The 22,297-nt window shown below is 39.7% G+C and overlaps 1 protein-coding gene across 2 annotated transcripts in view; it reads right to left on the bottom strand.

Annotated features, from left to right (window-relative positions):
- Positions 1–22,297, bottom strand: part of rev1 (REV1 DNA directed polymerase) — an 87,611-nt gene that overhangs the window by 26,253 nt on the left and 39,061 nt on the right. For both annotated transcript variants that reach the window (XR_013547484.1, XM_078402609.1), the window contains exons 8-15: positions 20,817–20,933; positions 18,053–18,185; positions 17,465–17,593; positions 12,538–12,692; positions 9,852–9,971; positions 6,707–6,927; positions 3,742–3,914; positions 86–188 (exon numbers count right to left, since the gene is read on the bottom strand). Coding sequence is in view for 1 of the 2 variants with exons in the window: in XM_078402609.1 (XP_078258735.1) it covers positions 86–188; positions 3,742–3,914; positions 6,707–6,927; positions 9,852–9,971; positions 12,538–12,692; positions 17,465–17,593; positions 18,053–18,185; positions 20,817–20,933 (1,151 nt within the window). In the remaining variant the exon portion in view is untranslated. The remainder of the gene's footprint in view (positions 1–85; positions 189–3,741; positions 3,915–6,706; positions 6,928–9,851; positions 9,972–12,537; positions 12,693–17,464; positions 17,594–18,052; positions 18,186–20,816; positions 20,934–22,297) is intronic.

Here is a 22,297-nt window from a genome sequence, read left to right as displayed (position 1 = left end):
GTCAAAATAGTTTAAAGTTTTAATTTTATTATGGTGTCACTCAATTACATACTGTTTTGATTGTAATCCATAAATTTTAACTTACCCCTCTCATATCTGTCACATTCAGCTTCATCATATGGAACATGTTCAGTACTTCTCTGCTAATTACTTTTGCATTGCCCGTTGCATGGTCTAAAGTCACACTTCTATAGATTCCAAATTTGGAGACAATTGTTAAAATGACAATAAAGGTAAGATCAAAATATATTTTGGTGCATAATTTATAAAATACCACTCATGAAGAACAAATGTAAAATCCAGTTCTTTACAATTCTATGCTTAAATTATCATATTAATATAAATATAGAAAGAAATGTTAAAAGTCTGCACCATATTTTAGATTTATCATGTTAACATCAAGCCTAATTTAACATTTATCATGTTAACATCACGCATAACAAAAGGATACATTTTCAGAATTTAATCAGATTCCACAAATTAATCGCTGTAAAAGCAAATTCCAAACAACATCCCTCAAAATTACTCCTACAGACAACGCACATGCTCAAAAATTGCATAAAAATTGGGTGGTGGCACTGCTGTAAGCAGGAAGTTTTGTTCAGAACATTACTGCAGTGAATTTCTAAGCTTATTGTTTCAGCGCTCTAGGGCAAAGATGAATAATTTACTATTATCAGAATTCAGCAAAAATAACCTTTCATTTGCATATCAAAATATAAACTTTGTTTCTGAGGATTCAAATGCATCACGTGTACAGAATTAGATGAAGGAATCTGATGGAATATAATTTAAGTCTTGCTCCTTATTCTCTTTCACATTTTAGAAATTAATTTACAAGATATTTCATAATGCAAAACAATAAGCCTAAATATGGGATCTTATGTCAGGTTCATTGAGCATCAAACAATTTAAACTATTTTGAAACTGAAGAAACAAAAGACATTGACATCTTTAAAAATACAGCAAATATTTTAAATTATTTTGCAGCATTCTTTGGGTTGCCCATTACGCCATAGACAGATGACAAATGGAAAAACAGCAGGGAGTGCAAAGTGGTATATTTAAGTGGCATCGGCAAATACAGGAAATGTAAATCCATAGACATTTACAAAATAAAGAAGGCACACACAAAACAAAAAGACGAGTGCTAATTGGCAATCTTGGCCAAATTGAATAGGTTTGGTAGTGTAGTGAAATCATTCTGGATTAATGAACCAAAACCTCTTACAAAAATCTAACTGGTCCCTGTATCCTGGATAATTAACCATTTCTATACCAATTATCAGGAGGCAGTCAAACACTACTTTCCTAAAGAGACCACCAGAAATAGCAAATAATTGCGATAAGACTTTGACGCTGTATTCAAAGTGCAGTCCATCCAAAGGTGTAGAAATGATCAATCATAGACTTCTATGATGAGCATTCTATGGCTTTGCCTTTAATAATGAATGCTGTGAATTAGTTGGACATGAAGAGCAATTCAATTAAGAACTTTTAATCACTGCGATCTGATCACAGGTGAGGTTTAACCAAGTATTATGCAGCAGCATTATGATTTCCAATCATACTATTTTAGTTATCCTGGTAAAAATGGCAATATTCAATTATATATTAAACCTATCTAAAAACGTAACTTTAGTAAGTGAAATTAGCAAAACTATCTTCACCAGAATAAATTATTAAGTCCCGTCAAGTTGTTAAAAGATAAGCTGTAATGACATGACAAACAAAATTTCCTCAACATCTGGCAGAATAAAGAATGTTCATGAATTTTTGTTGCAATCAAAGCACCATACCCGAAGAGACAAGATCAATTCCAACTGGGAATTTCCAGAAGACTGCACGCATTTGTAGAATTTGCAAGTTTAATTTCACCTATTTTCAAAACCTCGATACACTGAAATTTTGCATATTTTAACCGTGATATTTTACTAACCCTGTTTGCAACGTCATAAAACACAAGGAGTCTGAAGCCAATAATGTAAGAATTCCAGCTAAAAAAACATCACGCTTTGGTTATATTTATATAGATTTAAAGTGCAACTTGGGCATTGTGCTGCCTTAAGCTCGAGTTTTCACAATAATCTCAACTTTACTAAATCTGTGTCCAGTATTACGTTGTAAATTTTGGTTTTAATCACGAAGAACCAAAAAATCAGAGAGCTTGCTATGTTGTATAATATGATGAAAGAATAAATAAAGCCAATCAAGTGATTATGAACGCAGACATATTATACTCAGACCTCCCAACATTTCATTTTACAAATTCATAATTTTGATGCCCAAAATTCAGAATTTTACATAAAAATTCATAATATGGCGCATAATGCAACTTTCAAGCAACAAAAAGTATGCACACCAAATGCGCATACGCGTTGCGCTACATTCATGTGTGAAAAACGACTATTATTTCCAACAGTCTGTAGTTCTTGGACTACATGTACAATGTCGGGCCTATCATAAGTATATTCTGCTATATATAGACAGGTTATTGAACAGAGGTACTTTTTGCAACACAAAGAGAAAATTGTATTGTTTTGATTTTTCTATTTTGTTTTTGCCTTACACATCCCAAGTCTCTTGGTATTGAATAAAAGAACAATGGTCATAAAATGTATGACTAAGTTATGAAGAGTTGATATATGCGACTCGACTAAGCATACGGAAGTACTCGTTGAAGTAAATTCGCACGTTAATTGATAATCAGCCCAAAAAGGTAGTAATTGGCTTTTCTGCTGTGTTTTATATTTTAACCCCATCTTAATTAATTAATTCATGCACGGTAGCGCAGCGGTAGAGTTGCTGCTTTACAGCGAATGCAGCGCCGGAGACTCAGGTTCGATCCTGACTACAGGTGCTGCACTGTAAGGAGTTTGTACGTTCTCCCCGTGACCTGCGTGGGTTTTCTCCGAGATCTTCGGTTTCCTCCCACACTCCAAAGACGTACAGGTATGTAGGTTAATTGGCTGGGTGAATGTAAAAATTGTCCCTAGTGGGTGTAGGATAGTGTTAATGTACGGGGATCACTGGGCGGCACGGACTTGGAGGGCCGAAAAGGCCTGTTTCCGGCTGTATATATATGATATGATATAATCTTGCACTTCAATTTAATATTTACTCATTACAGTTCCACCACTGATTTTCTGGCACTCTTGGTTCCAGAGCTTTGCTGGTTTATCCAGCTGGCCAAGGACGTTGGCTTTGGGGACAGATGTGCTGGCTCCAGCTGGGCTGGAGTTCCAGAGCCTCGGCCGCAGGTTGCAAATTCAACCCACCGATCGGCCATGGAAGTCCCGATGAGGTGGAGATTGGTTGCCTTGCCCAGCCTAGGTGCCACATTTTCGGGGAGACTTCCAAGGCGTGGGGAATTTCTCACGGTACCTCTAGCGACCGAATTGACAAATTGCAATTACCGACTGTTTTGCGGAAAAATGTGAGGCACAATCGGAATGGCGGAAATGAAACAAGAAAGCGGAAAATTTCCGCCAAATTTGGAAGGGTTGGGAGGTCTGTATACTAATAACCAGAGGTTTAACAAAAAAATTAAAATTCAGGAATTATTTTGTGTTGTTTTATATTAAATTTTTACATAAACCACTATTCTTTTAGATGTTGTGTAGTGGAGGAAGAAAAGATGATCTTGTTAACTAACCTTTGAACATATCTTTGTCGGACATTATTTTTTTCCGGAATTATATATTTTCTTTTTTACAAACACCGATTCACAATTCAACATACCTAGTAATATTGTCACAGATTCCATGCCCACCAAACTTAGCCGGTTCTGTAGGTGCACCAGGTTTTCTCACCATTACTTTAAGAGTTAAACGTTTCCCTTGCATTCTGGACAGCTCCAGTCGCCGCTGAATTTCTCCCGCAAGATTGAGAAGAAATACTTCTACCTCTTTAGTCTGAGGGAGGGAAAGAATGTATTGAGAATTTTGCACAATTTTTGTTTTGTATATTTTTTTATAACTCAGTGTTTTTTAATTAAAAATGTTTGAGGGAGAGAAAGATAAAAATTATAAATTCAAACCCTAAACCAATAAAGAGATTTTCCACCATCAAATTGCCAAAAATCTCAAAGGGCGACAGTCATGGCAAAAGGCCAAAAAGTATTTTGAGTTGCAGGTTTAAGCAAAAACAGATTCTTTGCTACAAAATGTCATTTTAATGGAGAACCTTGAACCAGAATTGTCAGCAAAGACAAATATCAAAAATCAGTTATATTAAGCAAAGGTGCAGGGATTTCCCCTCTATTTCTAGCTTCCCTGTTAAGTCAAGCTTCCGACCTTAAGTTCATAATTTTGATTACTGCCTTCAGCTGTCAACGTCCAAAAGTATCACTGGGGGAGAAAGTAGCTATCATGAAAGATTGTAGGAAGGAACTGCAGATACCCGACTAAAGAAGGGTCTCGACCCAAAACGTCACCCATTCCTTCTCTTCAGAGATGCTGCCTGTCCCGCTGAGTTACGCCAGCATTTTGTGTCTATCATTTAAGATTTAAATTGCCTTCAATTTTAATGCAATGTACCAACAAAAATGATATCTAGCATCTAAGCATTTCCTGCATTTCTTATTCTTAGCAAAACAAGGAATACAATTGGTGTTTTCAATGGAGATTTTTTTTGGCACATGGAAATGGATTGGGATGATTCAAATAGTGTGTTGCTGGAAAGAAGCTTGACAAGAATTTGATGCATTCAAGAATCTTGTAAGAAACTTTTGTAATTAGGTGAAGGCTATCAAGATTAGGGTAATCTTGTTTTAAAATGACAGGGAAAAGGAACCATTTGGAATGGTAGTGAAACAGGAAAGATAATGGAAAATAATATTCTGGACTCGGATGAGAATGATTTGATAGGAATTACATTGAGGAAGTTGTGTAGTTACCGGAATGTATGCATTCAATTCAGATGACAAAGATATTCAAAATAAGACACAAAGCGTTGGAGTAACTTGGCAGGTCAGGCAGCATCTCTGAAGTACACGGATAGGTGATGTTTCGGGTCAGACTTTTCTTCAGGCTTTTGAGGACTCCGGAAGAAGCATCTCGATCAAACGTCGCCTATCCATATTCGCCAGAGATGCTACCTGACCTGCTCCAGCACTTTGTGTCTTATTTTGTAGACCAACAACTGAAGATTCTTGTGACGACAAAGATATTCATATATTCGACAAAGATATTCATCGCTCAACCTTTCCTACAACCTCTATTCTCATAATATGTAACAATCAAATAATTCAAGCATGTTTGTTTGTCATATCCATTGGATAGGAACTGGTGCAATGAAAATTTCTATTTGCTGCACCTTTAGAGACACAATAGATGCAACTAGATCAATAAATATACGATAAATTATCATTTTTTCTAAGCAAACAAAACCATGATAGTGCAAAAAACGAAGTATATAGAGTAATCAAAATAGTACAAAGTCCGACGTGGTTCAGTGCTGAGGTTGGGCTAAGCGGGGTAGATCAAAAACATGATGGTTGATGGAAAGAACTGTGAGGTAACAGTTCTCAGGCTCCTGTACCTTCTTCCCAATGGCCAAATATTAGCTGCCTTCTTGAGGCAATGTTTTCTGCAGCTCCCTTCAATGCTGGAGTGGTCAGTACCCTATGATGGACCGGGCAATGTTCACGACTTTCTGGAGCCTCCTTCCTTCTTGGGCATCTGAACTAAGACGTGATGCAACCAGTCAGTTAGCTCTCCATCATACGCTTGTATTAGTTTGATTGGCAACATGCCGAATCTCCTCAAACCTTTGATGATGCAGAAGGATTGGGGAGCTTTCTTTGTGAATGCATCAATGTGCTTGGTCCAGGACAGATCACGGATGTGTATGCCCAAGAAATTGTTAATGCTCTTCACTGTCATCCCAACAAAGACACAAGCATGGTCTCTAGGCTTTTCCTTCTTGAAGTCAACAGTCAGCTCCTTTGTTTTGCTAATGCTGAGAGCAAGATGGTTGTTCTGACACCACCCAATCAGATTTACAATTTCCCTCCTGTACTCTGACTCGTTATTCTGTTTTATCCAATGACATTGGCATTGTCAGCGAATTTAAAGATGGTGTTGGAGCTCTGCCTGACTACAGTCATGCATGGAGAACACTCAAATGGTCTTGGTAGGAATACACTCCTCCACGGATTTCCTCAGGAAGTTGATACCAAAAATGGGGTAATCATTTAAGTCCGTTGCTGAGTCTTGGAACATTGCCCTGTTTACTGAGTAATTAATGTGCAAAATACAATTCTGTGGTTCTAACTTTGCCTGATTTGAATGGTTTTAATAAAAGGAAATAATTATACATGGACTCCATCAAAAAAAGTTTTCATGTAAAAAATGATACAGGCAAGAATTGTCATACATACAGTATTTACATTTATATTCATTTTGCTTTAAGAATGTTGCATGTGGCTTAAATATATGTGCATAAATGACTGACCAATCCTACTTGTTTGTGGCATATTCTGGCCAATGGTAGAATAATGATCTGGTATAAGTAGGTAAATTTTAAATGACTTTGAATCATACATTTGATATTGAAAATTATTTCAATTTAAATGTACTTCACAGAGACCAAAAGTTGATGCAAATCATTTGATTTGTATAAAGCTCAGGATCAGATGTAAAAAGCTTGCTATTAATATGAACAAAAGATTGTAAGTTCTCAAAAATATTAATAAATAACTTACCTGACTAAACCGAATTCCATAGTTGATCTCTGCAGATACAGATTTTCGCTCCTTCTCTGTTCGGACTGGCCTATCATCAAGGCCTCGACAGAATCTGTAAAGCATTTGGCCTGTTTTGGGCCCAAATTCCTTTTGAAGTCTTGCCATCAAAATCTGCTGCAGTTCGCCACATGTTTTAACACCAAATGATGCCATTTTGTATTCTAATGCTCTTCCAACTCCTAAATATAACACCAACAGCATATAAATTTAAGGTAAGAAACAGAAAGGAAAATGCTGATGAGAAACAGGTATTTAATCTTATAGTGCAGGATTCAGCTAGTGATTTATCCTTTACTTACAGGTTTATGGTTTGCGTTTGAATGGTTTATACTCCGAATCATCATTTGTGCCAAAAATTCAAATATTCACAATCTTAATAGTCTAACATTTAAGGAAATAATATGTAGGAAGGAACTATTTAAACCGAAGATAGACACAAAATGTTGGATTAACTCGGCGAGACAGGCTGCCTCTCTGGAGAGAAGGAATGGGTGACGTTTCAGGTCGAGACCCTTCTTTAGACTGAAGAAGGATCTCGACCCAAAACGTCACCCATTCCTTCTCTCCAGAGATGCTGCCTGTCCTGCTGAGTTACTCTAGCATTTTGTGTCTATCTCAAGGAAATAATATGTTCACTGAAAAATCATTAATTTGGTCTATGCAAAAACCTCTGAAAAAGCTTAAAGTAATACAATTTAATTTGCCACTCACATGAACACTTTTACAACAGATTAATAATCGTGGCAATCAGGACTTGAATTGAGAGTTATCCTTCAAATAAGTAGAGTACCTGGTCCATTAACAAGGTGTTTAATGATTTTGTATTCTGTTGCCAGTCCTTTAAGGCAGGTTCCAAGGCATATGGAATATTTAAATTTATCAAATTACCCAGAATAAATGTAAAATTTGATATTTCAATGAAATCAATTATTTAAATAATTACCCAACTTAAAATGTGACTGTTTGAAATACACTAATTTTAAGTAAACATTTTCCTAGTTGAAAATGAGCAATAATAACATTAATTAAGTAGTAAAGGCAGAATACTGAATGGCACAGTGAGCAAGCAAGTGAGTGAAATTAGACTTGGTGGTTCATGAAGAGGAAACATTGATGACAACCCGCTGGCTAAATAAATAATTTTGGTGATATATCATGCTGTGATTCTACGAGTCGGTACAGCTTTCCCCACAAATCAGGCGTCATACACATGATAAATGCTATGTTATTCGCCCTGATTAAAGTGTTTTAAATGCAAGTGCACTCATTTACGATTTATACTACTTAAATTCACAATTCTAGATCATATTCATTTAGTTTGATCCTATTGAATACCATGCTAGCAGGAGATTTAAATTTAGAATACTAACATTATTATTTATTTCAACACTAAGTACCACTCCCTGTCCAATAACTCCATCTTTCTTCTTGGCAACTGTATGAGGCTGAACCACTTTGCAAACGGTTCAAACTGCTCGCTGGATCAGTTTCCAAACACATTTCACGCTGCTTACTCAAGTGTTTCACTGACCATTCTCAACTCATCTGTTACTGAAATACGCATCTACACCTTTCATTACCTCTCCATTTATTAATTCCAGCGTTCGTCTGGCCAATCTCTGATTCACCCTCCAAAATCTTTGACCTAACCAGAACTTTGCTGCCGAAACATTAACTTGCACCAAAATCACTCCTGAGCTTAGACCAACTATGGACCTCAAAACAACATTGATTCAACGTGAAAATCCTCAGCGTTTTTATAAACTCTTTCATGCCTTACCTTGCCCATAGTAGACCCACTAGTAGACATCTGATATATTCTCCTTTGTACAGGTCCACCAACAATTTTCCAGAGCCTGGTGGTCCGGCACCTCCTCCAATCCAGACAAAATTACGAGATTTCACTTGAAATCCTCCCTGGAAGTCACCCCCGAAAAAATAGTGCCCAGGCCAGGCGAGATGACAGATCTCGACCTCAGCGGGATTACTGCAGCCGATTAGGGAGTCGAATTTACCCCTGTGGCCAGAGCTCTGGAACTCCGGCCCGGCTGGGGCCGGCAAATCCATTCCCATAGCCCACTTCAGTGGTCGATCGGTGAGTCGAATTTGTCCCCTGCAGCCGGGGCTCTGGAACTCCGTTCCCATAGTCGACTTCGGAGGCCGACTTTGTGGGCCGGTATCTCGGCCCCTTGGTGGCCTGGGTGGACTGTTCCAGTACCGTTTTGACTCCTCTTGGGGACAGTCACCTCTGTTGGTCTGGCAAAACGGATAATCCAGAAAGGCTCTGGAACCAAGGGTGAAGGAAAATCGGTGGTGGACTTATATGTAAGCCTTTGCACATCCACAATTTTAATCATTTCACTCTAAGCACTGTTATTATCGGCTGCCTCAGGCTTAAAAGTTTGGTTTTCCATGATTTCTTCAGTTTCCAAAAGTTTGCCTTCATTTTCATGACTGCATAAGATTCACCATAAAGGACCAAACCTTAATTTGTCTATCTCAGAAATCACTTATATGGCTGGGTTTTGAATTTTATTAGGTAACATTCTCATGATGTGCCATGGGATATTTCACTACTTGAAATCATAACGTAATACAATAAAACAGAAACCACTGGGATTATACAGTGGGTCAAGCAGCATTTGAAGAGGCAGAAATAGTTAATGTTTCAGATCAATGATTCTCCCTTCACTCACTGGTGCAGACAGGCCTACTACGTAAGCACGCAATAGTTTGTTTCATTCAATATTTCCTGTAGGACACTGCTTTCAGATTTCTATAAATGCATGCCTTCCGTTCCCCTTCTTCCTCCATCCAATCCTGAACTACTCTTCCCACGCTTGCTAACTCCCCAGTCACAGCTACTTCTGTGATTCCCCAGCACACACTCTTTTGTTCATTTTCAATTTACAAACAGTTCAGGTTATGAATAGTTCTCAGGAACAGAACCTTGCCTTAATCTGGACATTTCCTGTAGTTCCTCTGAACCGTAAGGAGATATTCTTAAACCATGAGAGCCATTACATTAAAAATACCGCGTGCTTCCAGTTCATTTTCAAATAATGCTAATTGTTAATAACATCTTATGAATTATCTGATTTACCTGGTAAACTGCTTACAAGTTGATCTCTGATAAAGTCATCCACCTCCTCCGATTTTAAATAATACTGCCCATTTGGTTTGGCCTTACGAGTGGCCATTCTGGCCAGCAGAATGTTCGATCCTATTAAATGCAGCATAGTGGCATTAGTATGTCCAGAATTAGAATTTTAATTTTTGGCATTTTTTTCCACGCATTAATTTCTCCATGAAAAACATGAATTCTTCCTGCAAGTATGTTTTTGCAGACTTTGGGACCTCACTCAAATAGTGATACTGCATGATCCTAGGCAGCAAGAGATTCTCCCAATTTCAATCATTCAAATCTTCTACTGATATCCTTAATTTTACCTTCCAGCTTAGTCAATGGACAGTACAGCCTATGGTGCCGAACCTTAAAGTTACATAAAAAGACCCACAAATCGTATGCAGCAGTGCAACTAATACATGTGATCTTACTGTGAATATCATCAATGAAAGGATCTGCTGTAAACTTGTACTGACAAGAGTTCTTGGTTTTATTGTACAAACATAATTATGCTTTTTAAAAGGAAAAAAAAGTGCATGAGAACCAAATGAATCAATTGTTCATTGTTTGGTAAATGTCCAATCTTTTAGATTTAAGTATCTCTAATAAGGATTTTTTTAATATAGTCCTTTTTCTTGACCTGGCATTGCTTTCAAGGCCAAGCCTAATTGTCCTTTAAAAGGTGATGGTGATCTTCAACCATTGCCATCTTGAACCACTGGATTTGTGCTGGTTAAGTTATGCCAATAAATTTCCAGGTTGAGATGGTGCGCAAATTGGAAGCAAACCTGCAGATGGTGATGTTCTCATATACTTGAAGCCTTGTCCTGCTGGGTGGTACAGGTTGTATGTCTGGAGTGCCGTAGAAGTAAACAAAGTGAGTAAATACAGTGTATTTTGACGATGGTATACACTAGACTGTACATTGTGGAGGGAATGAATATTTAATGTAGTGCTTGGAGTGCTCCATGGTAGCAAACAACTTGAATGTCCTAGAAGTTGTGAGGCTTCTGGAGTAGGTTAGGAAGCGGATCAAACAGCAGAATTCATAATTTCTGACTTGCTCATTTAGCCAGTACATTTAGTAGCTGACCCAGTTGAGTTCTTGGTCAATGATGATCTACGGGGTTTGGATGGTGGTAGAATTGACAATGGTAATACCAATGAGGGTGGCACAGCTGGTAGAGCTACTGCCTCAGTGTCAGAGCCCTAGGTCCAATCCTGATCTCAGATGCTATCTGTGTGGAGTTTTCAAATTCTCTCTGGGACGACGTTAGTTTCCTCCAGGTGCTCCAGTTTCCTCCGAAAAACGTGGGGTTTGAAGATTAATTGACCTCTGTAAATTGCCCCCCAGTGTGTAGGAAGTGGATCAGAAAGTGAGATAACGTAGAAAAAATGCAGATGGGTGGGCCAAAGGGGCTGCTTCCATGTAGTATCTTTCAATCAATTAATCAATTGACCACTGGCTGCCTCGCCAACAGTCTATGTCCCTTCCTTCTCTGTTTTTTTATAGTATGTGTTAAATGTATGTTTTAGTGTTCTTTAGCTTGTTTTATGTGGGGGGGTGGGAAACTTTTTTAAAATCTCTTACATCGACGGAGATGCAATTTTTTCCCCCGTATCATATCTCTGTCCGCACTGCAGCCTAACATCGAGGAGTTGGCGGCCTTTGCTGGAGACCGACTTCGGGAGCTCCAACTGTGGGTGCCTGCGGACTTAACATTGTGGAGATGCGATCCCTTTACCAGGGATCGACCTCGGAGCTCCAACCGCGGGAGCCGGCGGACTTTAACAGTGTGGAACTCGCGGTCCCTGGTTAGAGACTGTTTTCAGGAGCTCCAAGCCGCAGGAGCTTCGACCGTCCCAACTTGGGGGCTTCGATCGCCCCGATGCGGGGGCCTCGATCGTCCCGACGCGAGGGCTTTGATCGCCCCAACGCGGGGGCCTCGATCGTCCCGACGTGAGGGCTTCGATCGCCTGCTGCGGGAGCTTCCTTCACCCCGACGGATAGTTCGACTGCCCCGACCGCAGGAGAAAAATGAGGGAAGAAAATTAGACATTGCCTTCCATCACAGTGAGGAATGTGGGGAATCCGCTGTGGTGGATGTTTATGTTAACTTTTATGTAGTTGTGTGTCTTGTTGCTTTTTTTTTAGTATGGCTGTATGGTAATACGAATATCACTGTACCTTAATTGGTACACGTAACAATAAAAGACCTTTGAAACCTTTGAATATCACAGATGTCACAGTTATCTTTTTGGAGATGGTTACTGCCTGCAATTTCAGTGGTGCAAATGTTACTTGCGTATGATAGAATGTTGCCCAGATGAACATGTGAACTGCTTCATTTGCTCGTGAGTTGCCAATGCACTCTCTACACACCAAGGGCAATTTACAAAGACCAATTAACCTACAAATTCTTACGTCTTCGGAATGTGAGTGGAATACCACGTAGTTACAGGAAGAATATGTGAACAAAACAGATAACACTCAAAGTTAGGATCGAACCCGGGTTTCTAGTGCTGCGAGGCGCAGTTCTTCCAGCTGCACCACTGCGCTGGCCTATACATTTTTGAATCTACTGCCTGAAATAATCTTCCTATTCGGAAATAAGATCATAGAAAAGTTTCAAGGTCTAATTTCTGGTACCTAGATACATACCCATTCCAGCTGATGCAGTACATTGTGTTTTGTCCTTAATCTCTGAGCGAATAACAGTTGCTATCGCATCAGGTGTCAAATCAGTTTCTGCACAGATTGTTGATATGTCCACAAGAGCTTCATCACAACTGACAGCTTCAATATCATAAGTGTAGCTAAATGCAGACAAGAACAAGAGAAATTAATTAGTGAGTATACGGTATGGATTGTTTTAAAAAAAATTACTGGATGATTGTGCATGTTTTTTTATGCCGGGATCATGCTTATAATCAAAACCATTCGGTTGAAAGTTTCTTTTGACAGACCTCCCAACATTTGATTTTACAAATTTAGAATTTTGACGTCCAAAATTCAGAATTTTACATTTTTCATAATATGGCGCGTGATGCAACTTTTCAGCAAAAACAAAGTATGCACGCCAAATGCGCATACGCATTGCGCTACATTCACATGTGAAAAACGATGATTATTTCCAACAGTCTGTAGTTCTTGGACTACATGTAAAATGTCAGGCCTATCATGAGTATATTCTACTATTTATAGAAAGGTTATTGAACAGAAATACTTTTTACAACACAAAGAAAAAATTGTTTTGTTTTGTTTTTTCTATTCTGCTTTTTCCTTACACATCCCAATTCTCTTGGTATTGAATAAAACAGTGGTCATAAAATGTATGACTAAGTTATGAAGAAAGAGTTTCATTTAAAACTGCACATACCTAATTTAATTGAAGACATATTTGCTCCAGTGGTCTTCAACAGCAAATCACAACGGTCCATGTCCCCCCCACTACCCCTCCCCCCTGCTCCCCCCACCCCTCCTCCCCCCTTCCCCCCAAATCCATTCCCCCTCCCCCACCCCTACTCTCCCCCTCCCTTCCTCCACCTGCCCGATCCCCACTCCCCCCTCCCACTCCTCTACCCCCCTCCCCCGCACCCTAACCCCCCTCCCCATCCCCTCTCAACATCAACGGGCCTCACGCTCCACAGCGAGGTGGGGCGAGTGGCGAGAGGAGGCCGGGCCAACAGTGAGGCAAGACCAGCAGCGAGGCGCGAGGCCAGCGGCGAGAGGCGAGGCCAGCGGCGAGAGGCGAGGCCAGCGGCGAAGGCGAGGCTGGGCCAGCGACAAGGCGAGGCCAGGTGAGCGGCGAGGCGAGGCTAGAAGCGAGGCCGAGCCTGCGACGAGGCGAGGCCGGGCCAGCGGCGAAGCAAGGCCGGGCCAGCAGCGAGGCGAGACCAGCGGCGAGGCGAGTACAGCGGCGAGGGTGGGCCAGCGGCGAGGCGAAGCCAGGCTAGCAGCGAGGCGAGGCGAGTACAGCGGCGAGGGCGGGCCAGCTGCGAGGCCAGGCCAGGCTAGCGGCGAGGCCTGGCCAGGGGCAAGGCATGGCGAGCGGCGAGGCATGTGCTTTGCGGAAAAATGTGAGGCGAAATCAGAATGGCAGAAATGAAGCGGAAACTTTCCGCCAAATTCGGAAGGGTTGGGAGGTCTGTTTTGACCATCAAATTTTGAAGTCAATTCTTATTAGTCAAAATCCACTGTACAAAACTGACAATATTTCACATCCTTTTTCTGCTGAGATGCTGCCTGGCCCACTGAGTTACTCCAGCACTTTATGTCTACCTTCAGTATTTCCCACCAGATTGATTGTCTCAGTCAGAAAAGTAGGTCAACCTGAGCAATTTATGCCTTCTCAAGGGTACAAGTAAATTCTTTGTGAACGTATCATGACAGTGCCATAATTGATCGACTGTCCTTGATTGTGGTAAATCGTTTTCACCAGTGATTATACTTAATTTCCAACATTATAAATACAACATTAAAAATATTGTTCAGTTCATTTACCATCCATATTCACATCAAATTACTGCAGAATACACATCAAAGTACTTAATTGGTTGAAATATTCTATATTTTATATACATTTAGATATTTCTTAATCACTAAATAAGTTTAGTTTATTATTGTGACGTGTACAGCGGTACAGTGAAAAGCCTTTGTTGCGTGCTTTCCAGTCAAAGACTAAACATGATTACAATCAAGCCGACCACAGTGTAAAGATAAAGGATACAATGTATAAATCGCGATAAAATAATACTTAATGTAAGGTCTTGTAATCATCAAAGCTTTCCTTGGAATAAATAAGAAAAAAATACTACTGCCTGCAGTTGGAGAATTGGTGAAAGTCTATCATAAATTGAATGCATTAATTAAAACAGACATGATAATGTTGGATTGTACGCAAGACACTGATTCTGGCCAAACCAAACCTATGAATACTTAATTTATGCTCATCTATTAAGCCACCAAATTCAATCAAGCTCTTGCATTGCTTCCAGCTTTTGTGAATTATGTAAATGAACTCACGGGAATCACTGTTCATTCACACTCTTCAGCTTCATACCATTAACTGCACATTTCCATATCCTGCCTTTTACAGAACATATATCACCCAACTCTTATACTTACTAATTTACCATCTGTCACTTCTTTGTTCATTTGACTGGCTGTACTTTCTTTAAATCTTGAAGTATTTTCTACTGGTTTGCCAAATTACACCTTTTTGTGTGTTGTCATATTGTTTCCTGATATCTGTCAAATTAAAGTGGACTCAGCATTCACGCACAGATAAACTTCAAAACCTTCTCAAATTAGTAAGATTTACATAAGGTAATTATGATGAATTATTATTTGATGAAGTAGATGGAGGGAAAAGATTTCTTCCTGTGGGCCAGTTCAGAACAGTGGGGCATAACAATTGAGTTTGAGATCAACCATTCAGCAACAAATTCAGCAGGCTCTTCTCAAAACGATTAAAGAAAATCTGGATTTTTTCTTGGTAAAGGTCAAGGCGAGGTCAATTGAAAATGTCAAAACCAAGTATGATAGTTTTACTCTGAGGATATCATGAGATGAGTAATCAAGGTGGATAATTGGGTAGAAATACAAATTAGCCATAATCTAATCGAATGACGGAGGATTGAGTTGAATCCCTGTTCTGCAATTCATTTAATCTTCCTTTCATGTTGATTAACTGATTTTTTACCAATTTGTTTATATTATCTCCTAAGCCAAATTGGTGACTCTTTTAAAATATTGTACATGTGCTCTACTTAATCCTACCATTTATGTATTCATAAACAAAAGTCGTCAAACATGAGCTGACTTTACAATTCCAAGTGTGAAACCTTCTGCAATACAATACAATATATCTTTATTGTCATTGTACAGGGGTACAACGAGATTGGGAATGCGCCTCCCAAACGATGCAATAAATTAATTAGCTAGTCAGTATTAATTTAAATTTAAACAACCCAATGAAACAAATGAGAACAGTTTTAAAACAGAATAAAGTGCAAGTAGATCTGTGCCGGTTCACTGTGCGATATGACCATCCGGCTCAGCAGGACCGGTTCATAGCAGCTATGGCCCTGGGGATGAAGCTGTTCCTTAGTTTGGAGGTGCGGGTGTAGAAGGCCTTGTATCGTCTGCCCGATGGTAGAAGTTCGAACAGACTGTTGCAGGGGTGTGAAGAGTCTTTGTGGATGCTGGTGGCTTTTCTGAGGCATTGTGTGTTGTAGATGCCCTCCAAGGCTGGTAGCTGTGTTCCGATAGTCCTCTGAGCTCTATGGACTACCCGCTGAAGAGCTTTCCTCTCTGCCTCCGTGCAGCTGAGATACCACACAGGGATGCCATGTGTTAGGATGCTCTCTATGGTGCAGCGGTAGAATGTCATCAGCAGCTGTTGGGGTAGACCATACTTTTTCAGTGTTCTTAGGTAGAACAGTCGTTGTTGTGCCTTCTTGACCAGCGCCGCAGTGTTAGTGGACCATGTTAGGTCCTCCGAGATGTGAGTGCCCAGAAACTTGAAGCTGGACACTCTCTCCACACTGTCCCCGTTGATAAAGATCGGGGCGTATTCCCCGTTGTGTGACCTACGGAAGTTGATGATCAGCTCCTTGGTCTTGGTGGTATTTAGGGACAGGTTGTTATCAGTGCACCAGTCCGCCAGGTTCTGCACTCCACTCTGTATTTTGTTTCATCACCTTTGGTGATCAGCCCGATCACCGTTGTGCCGTCTGCAAACTTGACAATGGTGTTGGTGTCGAATGCAGAAACACAGTCGTGTATGAATAGGAAGTAGAGCATGGGGCTCAGAACATAGCCCTGTGGTGTGCCGGTACTCAGGGTGATAGTGGAGGACAGGTGCGGGCCCATTCTCACTGCCTGCGGTCGCTCCAGCAAGAAGTCCAGGATGAGCTGAGGCCTAGCTGGTGGAGTTTGGTGATGAGCTTGGTGGGGATGACCGTGTTGAAGGCAGAGCTATAGTCAATGAATAGCATCCTCACGTACGTGCCCTGTCTCTCCAGGTGGGTCAGGACAGTGTGAAGAGCCAGAGAGATGGCATCCTCTGTGGATCTGTTTGCCCTGTATGCAAATTGTTGCGGGTCCAGTGAGGCAGGGATGCTGGATTTGATGTGTGAGAGGACCAGCCTTTCAAAGCACTTCATGACTATAGGAGTTAGGGCAACCGGACGGTAGTCGTTCAGGTTGGTGATCTTTGCTTTTTTCGGCACCGACACTATGGTAGCCTTCTCAGTGGTTGAGTGCTGAATGGAGTACCTTCCAAGTTCAGGATTGGTTATCCTTTGTTATTTTGCTTTAAAGTTTAGCATACTGCGCACAGGCAAGTAGGAAGCTGAAATTTTGTGTTATCCATATTGCACATATAGGTAAATATCTACCTGTAACTTAAATTGAGCTAGGTCAGAAGAAACTACTTTCGCAGAATGCAATTAAAAGTAATTAACACACAGCTGCAAACTCAGCATTTTTTTCTTGTTTTAATTATGTATTTGATTACTTTATAAAACAATGCATTGATATAATTATGAGTTGCATTAATGTTGTATACAATAAGCTAAATTACCTCGCTAAGGTTTCATACATAATTGATGCCACTTCTTTGTAAGCTTTGAAGTTGTAGCTAACAGCCTGAAGATCAGGGCATAACTGTTTTGCTTGTCCATAAAACATGCCATTCTTAATACCAGTCAGTCTGTCAAGAAATGACATAAAATCAATTACATTCAAAATTCACAACACATCTTAATGGCCAAATTAAATAGAAGATTTAGTAAGGGGGAATATTCAATTTTAAAAGCCAAACTTGAAGAGTCCAGGTTGTTGTCAGTCAGGCAGCTAAATAAACAGCTGGCCCACTGGGCCTGAAGCAGAAAAGCTATTTCTTAGCTGACTGACTAGCTAATTACATGTTTTTGATCACTCTTAGGATATCCCACTGGATCATCATCAAGCTACTGCCACAGACTCAGATTTAATATTAGCAGATGGGATTTCTATAAATAGCTCCTGAATTAATCGCAACATTTATAAAGTGTCCTTGCTGACAATAAACAAGACTTAAATAAATCAGACGCAACAAACACTATACGAAACGCATAAACCTTTTATTCTATTTTTAAATTGTCTTGAAAATCAGATATTTTTTATTTACCTAGCTTCATAACTACAAGATGCAATTTCTGCCATTGATAAGGCCATCAGATCCATGTTAATACCATTCACAGAGGCAGGATTTGCATTCTCCCAGACGTTGCCATCTACTTTATCGGACACTTTTTTCTCTTCTATAAAAACAATGAAATTATCACTGTAAATCTGTCACTATATTATTTTCATTTCCCTCTTTTATGGTATATTAAATCCGCACAAATAAATGTAGAACATAAAGAAAGTAAATGCAAATAAAAAATTCACACCGACATCAGCCTCAGCCTGTTAATATTGTTGAACAAATTTAGTTAATGTACCTTTCACATGAAGACACTCATTTATTTATTTTGCTCAAAAATCTGCAACAATATCCTGCAATGTAGGATTTTTTGCCTGAGCCCCCCAAGCTGAATTGTGCATCTTAAATTTCAATATTATTAAATTAAGCTGTTAAGCATTTCTCAGGGTCATGCATACTCTTTCTTTATGCAACAACAGTAGCTGGAATGTTAGTGCAGAAGAATTGGTGCTGGTGGATTTAATGTACGGTTCAGCACACACATGTTCAATAGTCAAGTGTCTGTTTTTATCTCCTTATGTTCATAGCTTGCTTGGAGACGGGGAGAGAATATCAATGCAAGGACAGAGCATTGAGCAAACTGCACTAGGATACTCATAGTATAAAGTTGTTTAAATTTAATTTGTACAGTAGCTTAAAAATAGATAACGATGAATCTTCTATCTATTATACATTCCTGCTGATTTTCATTAAAAATGGAAACAGAAGTCAGGCAAATTGTAACATAGGTTCCAAATTCGCTAGTGGCATTTTGCCATTGCAGTAAATATAAAACTTCTCCAATTGAGAGCTGTTATCAATTAAGGAGGTGGGATAATGAATTAATTATTGTCTGAGGAAGTTAGTTTAGTGTCTAACTCATTAGTTTCTTTGTCTCCAGTGCTTTTATTTTTAAAGAGCTTTAAATAGTTTCATTTGAAATTAACCCTTAAAAATAACTCAATCCTACAATTACTTCCAGGAAGAATAAAGCAGTCAGAAATTCCAGAATGTGGTGTGCACACAAATTGAAAGCTAGACACTTTTACATTAACTAAGATAAATATATATTATGGCAATATTACAGTGCCCTCCATAATGTTTGGGACAAAGACCCATCATTTATTTATTTGCCTCTGTACTCCACAATTTGATATTTGTGATGGAAAAAATCACATTGTCAGATTTTATTCAAGGGTATTTTTATACATTATGGTTTCACCATGTAGAAATTACAGCTGTGTTCATGCATAATCCCCCCATTTCAGGGCACCATAATGTTTGGGACACATGGCTTCACAGATGTTTGTAATTGCTCAGGTGTGTTTAATTGCCTCCTTAATGCAGGTATAAGAAAGCTCTCAGCACCTAGTCTTTCCTCCAGTCTTTCCGTCACCTTTGGAAATTTATATTGCTGTTTATCAACGAGGACCAAAGTTGTGCCAATGAAAGTCAAAGAAGCCATTATGAGCTGAGAAACACGAATAAAACTGTTAAAGAGACATTAGCCAAACCTTAGGCTTACCAAAATCAACTGTTTGGAACATCATGACGAAGAAAGATAGCACTGGTGAGCATACTAATCACAAAGGGACTGGCAGACCAAGGAAGACCTCTGCAGCTGATGACAGATGAATTCTCTCTAGAATAAAGAAAAGTCCCCAAACACCTGTCCGACAGATCAGACACACTCTTTAGGAGTCAGGTGTGGATTTGTCAATGTCCGTAGAAGACTTCATGAACAGAAATACAAAGGCTACACTGCAAGATGCAAACCATTGGTTAGCCGCAAAAAGAGGATGGCCAGGTTACAGTTTGCCAAGAAGTACTTAAAAGAACAACCACAGTTCTGGAAAAAAGGTTTTGTGGACAGATGAGACGACGATTACTTATATCAGTGATGGCAAGAGCGAAGTATGGAGGAGAGAAGGAACTGCCTAAGATCCAAAGCATACCACCTCATCTGTGGTATGGTGGGGGTGTCATGGCCTGGGCATGTATGGCTGCTTAAGGTACTGGCTCACTTATCGCCATTGATGATACAACAGCTGATGCTAGCATAATGAATTCTGAAGTGTATAGGCACATCCTAACTGCTCAAGTTCAAACAAATGCCTCAAAACTCATTGGCCGGCGGTTCATCCTACAGCAAGACAACGATCCCAAACGTACTGCTAAAGCAACAAAGGAGTTTTTCAAATCTAAAAAATGGTAAATTCTTGAGTGGCCAAGTCAATCACCGGATCTGAACCCAATTGAGCATGCCTTTTATATGCTGAAGAGAAAACTGAAGAGGTCTAGCCCCGAAAACAAGCATAAGCTAAAGATGGCTACAATACAGGCCTGCAGAGCATCCCCAGAAAAGCCACCCAGCAACTGGTGATGTTCATGAATCGCAGACTTCAAGCAGTCATTGTGTGCAAAGGATATGCAACAAAAGACTAAACATGACTACTTTCATGTACATGACACTGCTGTGTTCCAAACATTATGGTGCCCTGAAATGGGACTATGTATAAACACTGCTGTAATTTCTACATTGCGAAACCAAAATGTATAAAAATGGCCTTTATTAACATCTGACAAGGTGCACTTTAACCACATGTGATTTTTTCTATTACAACTCTCAAATTGTGGAGTACAGAGGCAAATAAATAAATGAAGGGTCTTTGTCCCAAACATTATGGAGGGCACTGTAAATCCTTACCCATTTTGTCATTTATCATCTTCTTCTGGTAATATTGCATTTCAAGCTGTGGGTTAGCACTTGGTCGGATGGACACTTGACCACGGCCTTTGTTGTGGGTTACAGCTACAGGCTTTCCTAGAAGGCAAAAATGGAAAAGCTCTGTTCTTACCTTTATTCCATTTTTCACATATTAGAACTAAACTCGTTCTTCCTCTTGGGGTATGGATAACAGAAAACAAAATATTGCTATGACTTAATTCTAATCTACTCGTGCAGATATTCTCCATCCATTTGTGTTAAGCAGTGACCATTTACTTCAATAGTTCAAAAGTTTTAAAGACTTACCCTAAGATGGCCACTGTAGAACTGGCCTAGAATAATCAGTTTGACTTGAGGTACAAATTCAACATTCAAATTTAATTCCTTCTGAATTATTTTCCAAGTTGTATTTTTAAATTAATTTTGACAAATGTATTTATTGATCCAACTTACATTGCACATTGAACTTGTAGCCAATGACGTTATGGGAGATATTTCATGAGACTCCTTGGTGTCCCATGACCCCCAACTCTGAAATTTCCTTTTTCTCTTCCAGAGGAATAAATACTTTTGATTATTACGGGTGGCAGAGGTTATGGGGAGAAGGTAGGAGAATGGAGTAAGGAGGGAGATAGATCAGCCATGATTAAATGGCGGAGTAGACTTGATGGGCCGAATAGCCTAATTCTACTTCTAATCCTTATGACAAATCCTGACTCACTGTGCATCCATCTGTTTTCCTTAATAAGCCGACATTTAAATTCAGTAAGTTGTCCAATCTCTAGTCGAATCACATACCCAACATGATGCAGTTACCTCACTCCAGGTATTCTGATAATCATGATTTTTTTAAAACTTCAAATTGCACTAAAACGATCAGCATCTCACACTGCTTCAATTTTCATTCAGAGTTTTCAGAAATACTAATACATTCATCACCCTCAAGTACAGAGCAATAAGCGAGTTTGGTATAAGCGAGTTTGGTATTCCGACTGAGCATGCGCAGGTCATACGTCGCAGGGGCATAGAATTGTCGCCAGCTGATTTACTATGTGTAACCAAACCTTTGTTTCATCCATTTTTTCCAGTTTTTCTCCATATAGGCAAGAAAATACTGTTTTCAAAACTGTTAATTCGGTGTAGATATGGTTAATCAGTAAATACTACGATGATTTTGTAGGTTTTTTTGCTTTATGCGGCGAGTTCCCCTCAACTCGTCCCGACTCTTTAACTTGTCATGGAGCCATGGAACCGCGGCGGGCGAAGTCTCACCGGAGAACAGATCGCCTCCGACCCAGAGCCGGGACAAGGCGAAAGATCGCAGCGTCCCCTCGCAGACAACAAAGTCAAGGAAACTTTCCTCCTCGCCACCGTCAATCACCCCGTGGATGCAGGGCTTCTGAACAACAACTACAACACTTATGTCTGTTTTTATCTCGCTGCATTAGAGGGAAACGGGG

Source organism: Rhinoraja longicauda, chromosome 7 (assembly GCF_053455715.1).
Source record: "Rhinoraja longicauda isolate Sanriku21f chromosome 7, sRhiLon1.1, whole genome shotgun sequence".
NCBI lineage: Eukaryota > Metazoa > Chordata > Chondrichthyes > Rajiformes > Arhynchobatidae > Rhinoraja > Rhinoraja longicauda.
This window is presented reverse-complemented; position numbering and strand designations above follow the sequence as displayed.